At 38.5% G+C, this 8,772-nt stretch overlaps 1 protein-coding gene across 2 annotated transcripts; it reads left to right on the forward strand.

Moving 5' to 3' along the window:
• The first annotated feature begins 2,796 nt into the window (after positions 1-2,796).
• Positions 2,797-7,360, forward strand: LOC131221356 (kinesin-like protein KIN-12F). 2 transcript variants are annotated; one of them, XR_009159210.1, is made up of 7 exons: positions 2,798-4,441; positions 5,277-5,399; positions 5,546-5,668; positions 5,770-5,868; positions 6,442-6,847; positions 6,942-7,046; positions 7,152-7,360. XR_009159210.1 is itself a non-coding variant. In XM_058216601.1 (5 exons), exons 3-5 carry the CDS (start codon positions 6,671-6,673, stop codon positions 7,320-7,322), a joined length of 453 nt encoding a protein of 150 aa, XP_058072584.1. In that variant the 5' UTR covers positions 2,797-4,441; positions 4,947-5,060; positions 6,442-6,670; the 3' UTR covers positions 7,323-7,360. The 2 variants fall into 2 exon arrangements, 1 of the variants encoding a protein (XP_058072584.1); XM_058216601.1 differs by lacking the exons at positions 5,277-5,399; positions 5,546-5,668; positions 5,770-5,868 and adding an exon at positions 4,947-5,060 and having other exon boundaries at positions 2,797-4,441.
• Positions 7,361-8,772: the final 1,412 nt, after the last annotated feature.

An 8,772-nucleotide genomic window follows, 5' to 3' on the forward strand; every position in this document is an offset into this window, starting at 1 on the left:
TCAACAGGAAGCAAACAAAACAAGGTTATATAGAACTAGTATAAGAATGTTGAATTTCTTATGTTATTGTATCTAACTTAAGTAACTATCTCCATGGATAGTCCAATCTTGAAGGTGAACCATTTCATTTAACTAGTTTCAAAGATGAGTGATATGTTTAGTTTAATCTTTAAGGTCAATGGTTTGATTTAAGTGATTTTGAAGAAATTGTCTAATTAGCATGAATTCAAAGATGCAATTTCACCATAACAACGTGGAAAAAAAATGGAGTAAGAATTTATTTTTTTTAATGCAAATGATAATCTGAGGCATAATCAATTAATCGACATGAAATGCCATAATAGGACAGGAGTCTAAAAGTCAAGTAGATCCAAAACCCATGTGGGCTTTGGATCCTATTTTCCAACCATACAACCATGCAACAATCTATCTAACCGTACAACAATACAACAATCCATCGAACCATCCTATCCATCCAATCATACGACCATACAACAATCCATCCATCTATACATCAATCCATCCAACCACCCCATCCATCCATCTCCCATACAATCATATAACCATCCCATCCCATCCCATCCATCCATCCATACATAGGAATCCAATCAATTAAACAATTATATAGAATCAGTTAACATGGATCAACCAATTAGTACAACGAATTCAAGGTTTGTGATTAATTCATTTTTTACCAGACTCTTGTAGTTCATCTATGTTCTTCAGATGGCAACACAAAGCTACTTTCGAGTGTGAATGGTTCTCCATTGTGAAAAACTACAACATCAATGAGAGCTTGTTTTGTCTTACACTTTTCTCTTATGAGTTTGAATGGTGCAAGGGGAGAAGGACAAAATTATTTGAGCTCATAAGAGAGAAGCACAAGGCTGCACAAGCTCTAATTGATCTTGAATACTGGGGGAAAGAGATGAACTACAGGTAGAGGTGCCTACATAATTATCATTATGATAAGATCAATCACTGCATGTAGTTCATCTTTCCCTTTCCCTCCTAACAGAAACCACCTCAAGGCTTCTGAGTTATTGGAAAACGTATCCTTTGTAGAGTACACGCATCTTGAATAGTGTTGACATACCTCTTGTTGTTTTCTAACTGCCAGAAGACACATGTTCTAAGGGTATGACTAACTATAACTCCGGAGCCCTTCACCTTACAGGAAAAGATGACTTTCGGAAAGAGGGAAGAGGAAACAATAAATTTGTTATGCATACCTCAATGAGATGGTTGTTGTTCAAAAGACAGAGTGTGTCAATGAATTCAAGTATAATCTATGAAATACAAACACTATAAGAAAGTAGGCCTTTAGCCTCAATTTTTTAGCCTCGGTTCAAAAAAAGGAGGCTAAATGCGGTTTTTAGCCTCGGTTGTAAAGGAACTGAGGTTAAAAATTCATTTTTTGCCTCAGTTGGTGAGAAACTGAGTCCAAAAGTCTTCCCTTTTGCCTCGGTTGGTGAGTAACTGAGGCTAAAAGTTTGCCCTTTTACCTCGGTTGTTGAGAACTGAGGCCAAAAGTCTGCCCTTTTGCCTCGGTTGTTGAGAACTGAGGCCAAAAGTCTACCCTTTTGCCTCAGTTGGTGAGAAACTGAGGCCAAAAGTCTGCCCTTTTGCCTCGGTTGGTGAGAAACTGAGGCCAAAAGTCTGTCATTTTGCCTCGGTTGGTGAGAAACTAAGGCCAAAAGTCTGCCCTTTTGCCTCGGTTGGTGAGAAACTGAGGCCAAAAGTCTGCCCTTTTGCCTCAGCTGGTAAACAATTGAGCCTAAAAGTTTGCCCTTTTTACCTCAATTGGTAAGAAACTGAGGCCAAAAGTCTGCCCTTTTGCCTCGGTTGTTGAGAATTGAAGCCAAAATTCTGCCCTTTTGCCTTGGTTGTTGAGAACTGAGGCCAAAAGTCTGCCCTTTTGCCTCAGTTGGTGAGCAATTAAGGCCAAAAGTCTGTCCTTTTACCTCAGTTGTTGAAAACTGGGGCCAAAAGTCAGCCCTTTTACCTTGGTTGTCGAGCAATTGAGGTCAGAAGTCTGCCCTTTTGCCTCGGTTGTTGAAAACTGAGGCCAAAAGTCTGCCCTTTTACCTCGGTTGTTGAGAATTAAGGCCAAAAGTCTGCCATTTTGCCTCGGTTAGTGAGCAACTAAGGCTAAAAGTCTACCCTTTTGCCTCGGTTGTTGAAAACTGAGGCTAAAAGTCTGCCCTTTTGCCTCGGTTGGTGAGCAACTGAGGCTAAAAGTTTGCCCTTTTGCTTCGGTTGGTGAGCAACTGAGGCCAAAAGTCTGCCATTTTGCCTCAGTTAGTGAGCAATTGAGGCCAAAAGTCTGCCTTTTTTCCTTGATTGGTGAGTAACTGAGGCCAAAAGTCTTCCCTTTTGCCTCGGTTGGTGAGCAATCGAGGCTAAAAGTCTACCATCTAAACCATAGTTATCAATCACAACATCTTATATATTTTTGGGAAGTAGTCAATCCACCGTAGCATGCACTGGACCAACGTTTGGATTTTATTAAAGTGGGCCCCACTTGTCAGATATGGAAACGCGAGTATAATCTATAGATGGAGGATCGGGTAGTGTTTTCAACCCCCATCTAACGGCAACTATGAATACCGATTCCTCCACGAAGCCCAACCCATTCCCATTAGCTGCTGTGAATTCACTTTCCTTTCTCGGAAGAGAGAGAAAAAACGGGGGAAAATCCACGCTAGGGTACCCTCCAGAAACCCTAACCCTAGCTCTCCATCTAGGGCATGAAATCTTTATTAGCGGCGCTGAAATCTCTCATTCAAGAGGATTTTCGTATTCGATTGGGTGCCTGGATTTATGAGAAATCCTTCCTCATCCTAGATCGTTTCAAAGCTCTCTAATCGTTCGATACATCGGGTTTCATCCTGGAGAAATTCGATCTGCAAGCTCGGTCCGTATCGGTTCGCTAAGCAATCTGCCGATGCTCGACGTCATATAGGATTTGATTTCTCATCTAGTGGCCTTGTCGTCATCGGGTTATGGTATTCGGATCCTAAAAGGCTGTGATTTTCTCATTGGAGGCTTCATCTTCGTCAGATCGTGGCAGATTCCTCCTTTTTGAAGGTTTTTGATTGAATCAGTTTGAGAAGCAGACATTCAAAGCACTAATCTTGTTTGATCTCTTATCAATTTGGAGCGATTGTGTACTAGATATTTGACAAAATGGGATTTGAGGCTTTTGAATTGTGATGCGTACCAGATGTTCAATGAAATGCCAAAGGGAGACATGCATGGGATGTGTACTGGATGTTCAACGAAATGGGATTTGAGGCTTTTGAATTGTGATGCGTACCAGATGCTCAATGAAATGCCAAAGGGAGACATGCATGGGATGTGTACTGGATGTTCAACGAAATGGGATTTGAGGCTTTTGAATTGTGATGCGTACCCGATGTTCAATGAAATGCCAAAGGGAGACATTCATGCCAAATGTTTGATATGATAACTCATAGAAACTTGGTATTTTCTTGTTGTTTGTGCTCCATGTGATTCCAACTCCATACCAAGGAAAGAACAATTAGCATGTTATTTTTTAGTGGTATTGGACATTTTAATTGCGACCTTGCTTTGCATCCTCTAATGCTTTTATTTACTGTTCAATGCAGGGATATGTGTGCTCAACATGGCAAAGTAGGCATTTTCAATAACGATGGGAAAAACTGATGCAGGCTAATGCAGGGGGTTTTGGCATAGTTGATGTAAGCTGAAGCAGGGGGTTTTGGCATAGGATGAGAATTGGATGCTAGGAAATTCACTTCTATTTGTTTTCTTAAAAATCTGTGTGAATTTTCTACTCATGAGATTTTTTCTACTTGAAAGAAAGGGAGTTTGTAATGCAGGGGCAAGTGGTTAATTGTCCTGCATCAGTTTGGAATTTAGTTCTGTCAATTAGTTTGTCGTTCTCTGGTCAGATAGGTGATGGATTTTAATTGAGCAGAAGATAGAGTTCTAGATGAAGGTCTTAAGTCGAACCAGAAGATAAGAGTGAAATAAAATTATATGATAAACACTTTAGATGAAGCAGAGCAGCTTGCTGAACGTTCAATCTGGAAAGAATTGGTCTGAACTATTAAGTTGTCAAAATTCAAAATTGGCTAAAACTTAATTTGTAGTCTAACATCGATGTTCTGAACACATCTTAATGGTTCAGATTGTGATTTTGATCAATGGATCATAAAGATTTGATCACCCCTCCCCCTCCAAACAGAAAGACAAGGACAAAAAATCATCGGCCCAGTAGCTGTATCTGTTTGTGTCTGTTGTGGCTCACAATAAAACCCTTATTTAGAAGCTTACTGGTTTTGCATTGATTGCTTGCCAAAATGTATAAGCTGAAAAAAAAGTTCTCAAATATTCTTTTGCAGGGAAGGCATTATCATGGAGAGCTAGAGAATCTACACCAGGCTATGTCATGGTAATTAAAAGCATACATATTCTTCCCATGTTTATCTTAGATTGACATTAATTACTTTGCTATTAACACACATGTAGCTTGGAGTAATACCTTGGTAAGTATTGACGGCACGAGTGAGCAAGTTCCTTTAACCAGCCTGGAGTTGAATAAGGCTCCTTTAACCTCCTTGAAGAGATTTTGTTTATTTCTTCATTTTGGTGGGTATGGTGGCTTTATTATTATTATTTATTAAATCAACTTGGTGAACTTTCACCAATTCAACAGTAGCCTTGTTAATTTCATACGGCTTCTAGAATTTTTATATTTGTAACATCAACAAAAAAAATTCCCCTACTAGAAAGTATTTAATTCAAGCATATTGTAGGAATCTTGCCATTGTAAACATATTGGTTGGATCTTCTTGTAATGTTCCAAAATTTATTCCTTTGATGAATAAGAACAGGCATTAGCGGAACTCATCATCTATTTTTTTGTCCATTGGTTTTTTCTATCTCATGATAAGCAGGTCTTAAATATGCCTTGCTGCTGGGTTGAAGATCCAAATTCTGAGGCATGCAAGTTGCACCTGCCAAAGATTTTTGACTATTTGTGGCTTGCAGAAGATGGCATGAAAATGCAGGTCAAGAAATAAAATAAACCACCTTTACTTTTACGTAGTAGCATTTTGTCTTTGTTTTTATCCAGTGTTAATTGAATCTGGGTTTCTCACAGGTGTTCAAAATCTAAAACCATTTATAGTTCAGTGCATAAGTGGTCATCGGCATAAATTTTTTTTTTTTTTTTTTCTGGAGGACATTTGATTCAAAACTCACTTATTAATCGTGGTTAACTGCAGGGTTATAATGGCAGTCAATTATGGGACACTGCTTTCACTATTCAGGCAATAATCTCAACTAGCCTTCTTGAGGAATTTGGTCCAACTCTTAAGAAAGCGCATGAGTACATAAAGAATTCGCAGGTTTCATTATATTACTTTGGGAGCAGTAGTTTTCTACTCTCTCTCTCTCTCTCAGTAAATTTTTTAAAATCAAGTTGTTTTCGGATATCTTGACCGTGGTCCTCCCCTTACTTTTTCCTATGACCTGTTCCACTTTGTTTTTGAAGGTTTTGGAAGACTGCCCTGGTGATCTTAGTTTCTGGTATTGTCACGTTTCTAAAGGTGCATGGCCTTTCTCAACTAGAGATCATGGATGGTCCATATCAGATTGCACTGCAAAAGGTTTAAAGGTAATTATACACACTATTGTGTATCTGATTGATTAGGTGCAGGCTTCACTCTTGTGCAGGCTTCACATTTCTAAAGGTGCATGGCCTTTCTGCTTGTGCAGGCTTCACTCTTGTTGTCGCAGATTCCATCAAAAACTGTTGGTGAACCAATCGATGCAAATAGATTGTACGACGCGGTGAATGTCATTCTTTGACTACACGTCTCTCTCTCTCTCTCTCTCTCTCTCTCTCTCTCTCTCTCTCTCTCACACACACACACACACACACACACCCACCCACAGAAGCAAACTAATCCGTTAGGATTGTCCCATTGGTGTGATTTTTGGGTGTGGCCCATCCAGCATTGGAATCATCAGATCAACAGTGTGGATCACCAAATGTCAAGGCCCATCCTCAGGTCGTGTATCATGTAGTTACTTGCCAAGATGTTTTACTGATGAAAGCTAGTTAATTCCATGGATTGTTTAAATATTTTAAGTTTTTCAATTGTCTCCTTACTTTCAAAGCTATTTTAATTCTACACAGGTTTAAATGTTTAATTTCATGCATTGTTTAAATATTTTAAGTTTATTTCATTGTCTCCTTACTTTCAAAGCTATTTTAATTCCACACAGGTTTAAATGTTTTTAGTTTTAGTTTCAACATGGAGATCTGTATAGGAAGAAATGAGAGCGATTTTCAGTTGTTTGATGAGTACGAATCAATTTTTCAATTGCTAAGAGCTCAATTCTTCTGTATTTATTTTTAAAATGTGGGTTCTAAATGGGTTGTAGGAATTCGGATGCCAAGAAGACATGATGTTCTGTGGTGTGTTTGATGGCCATGGCCCTTGGGGACACTATGTAGCAAAAAGGGTCAGAGAATCACTACCATCGTCTCTGCTTTGCAATTGGCAGGAGACTGTTGCTATGAGCTCAATTACATCAGAATTCCTTTTGGAATCTAATAAAATGATTAATCGATTTGACATTTGGAAGGAATCCTATTTGAGAACTTATTGAAATGAGTGATTCACTTGGGCAAATGAATCATAACCTTGAAGGTTTGAAGAGTGATCTGAATGAAGTTACTAAGGGTAGGGATTGCCTTGATTCTGAGGTACTTGTCTTGAAAGAGCAGCTAGAAATGGCACAAGCTTTTGCTGAAGAAAATGAAGCAATTGCTACAGAAGCTCGACAGGTGCTTGCTGATTCTTTTTATCATTACCTTATTTCTGATTTTTTCCCCTACTTGTGTCATGTTTGATTCTCAATGTTTTCCCTTTCGATCTCAGATGGCTGAGGCAAGGAAGAACTATGCCGAAGAGGAGGAGGAGGTGAAGCTATTAGAGAAGTCTGTGGAAGAGCTAGAATATACCGTAAATGTATTGGAAAATAGGGTCAGCTCATCAATGGTTACTGGGATATATTCGGAATGTTTCATGCATTAGCTTTAATTCACTTAATAGTTTTCTTAAGTAGCTTTTACTTTCCATTTCTTTTAGGGGGAGCATGTCAAAGGGGAGGCTGAAATGCAACGGTTGCAGAGAGAGGAGCTAAAAGGGGACCCTACTGAAACAGTTCATGTGGAAGGCTATGTGGTAGTTCATGTGCAATTGTATTTTGTTTTGAAAACTTTAAATAGACCATTAATTGTTTTGTTGATATTGTGCTGATTGTTGTCTTGATGAATGTTAAATGGGTGAAATATGCATAGGTTCAATCATTTATTGATTATGATATTTTTAGCCTTGGATGATAGAGAAATGAGGTCAAAAACCGAATTTAGCCTCGGTTGATGCCAAAAGAGGCTAAATCCATCTTTAGTCTCGGTTTTGCCTCGGTTACATAAACTGAGACTACAACTCCCGTGGCTAAAGGCTTTAGCCTTGGTTATTGAGAACTGAGGTTAAAAATAGTTTTAGTTTCGGTTGGAGACAACTAAGGCTAAATTTGGATTTAGTCTCAGTTGGAAACAATGGAGGCTAAAATTTTGATTTAGCCTCATTTCGAGAAAACTGAAGCTAAAAAGATTCTTTTAGCCTCACTTGAAGAACCGAGGCTATAAAAGTCATTTTAGCCTCAGTTGCTAAAACTGAGGCTAAAGCCTTTAGCCACGGGGGTTTCAACCTCGGTTTGAAAAAATTGAGGCAAAATTGAGGCTAAAGGTTTTAGCCTCAGTTTTTAACCTTTTTAGCCACGGTTTTGAACCGAGGCTAAAGCTCCCTTTTCTTGTAGTGAAAAAATTACCCATCAAACAAGTATATAACAAACCTACACTAATAGTCTATTCCATCCCATATCAAGAATCACAAGTATATAAAAAAAACCTACACTAAAATAGTGAAATTTAAGTTAAAGACAAGGATGACAAGTATATAACAAACCAACACCAAAAGAGTGCAATTTAACTCAAACATGTTTTTAAGGAATGATGTATAAAAAGTCTTAAGGCCATACCTATCCAAGTCTATCATGATACCCATTGGCCCTCCACAACAAAGCATTAGGGTATATGATCCTGGTCAAGAAAATACTAAAATTAACCTCCCCCCAGCGCTACTCTATGAATAAGTGCAGTGGGATCAACTGCGTGCACCTGCCCAGAAGCTTGCATCCGTTTTTCCCAACTATGAATAATGCATCCCTTGCCTACATGCAACAAATTCGGTGCATGAACACATATGCGATGTCATTAGTATTTTAATAATTATATTGTAATTGTATGATCAATATAGTATTTAGGAAACAAATGCATACTGACAATGCCAGACTCAATTTGTAAGGAGGAACTTGTCAAGCCCCAAAATTCGACACTTGAATATGGAGACTTCGACCCAATTCTTGGATATTAACTTAGTAAAAATGCACGTGGGTGAGTTCCCACATGTCTATGTAGACTTGTTAACATTCAACTATGATCAATAATTAGAGTTGCTTTAAATCAGCAGTATCAAAAGTAAAGCAGAAGTAATTAAACCCAAAAATATAGGGTTAATATCCAAAATGTACAACTCCAAAAATTGTGTCTGCCCATATGGAGACTATACAAACCACAATAAATTCAACATGTACAAGATGTACAACTATCAAAAGAGAAGAAGCTAGATATCTACTAGGGCGCCC

The sequence above is a fragment of the Magnolia sinica genome, chromosome 12 (assembly GCF_029962835.1).
Source record: "Magnolia sinica isolate HGM2019 chromosome 12, MsV1, whole genome shotgun sequence".
NCBI classification, from domain to species: domain Eukaryota; kingdom Viridiplantae; phylum Streptophyta; class Magnoliopsida; order Magnoliales; family Magnoliaceae; genus Magnolia; species Magnolia sinica.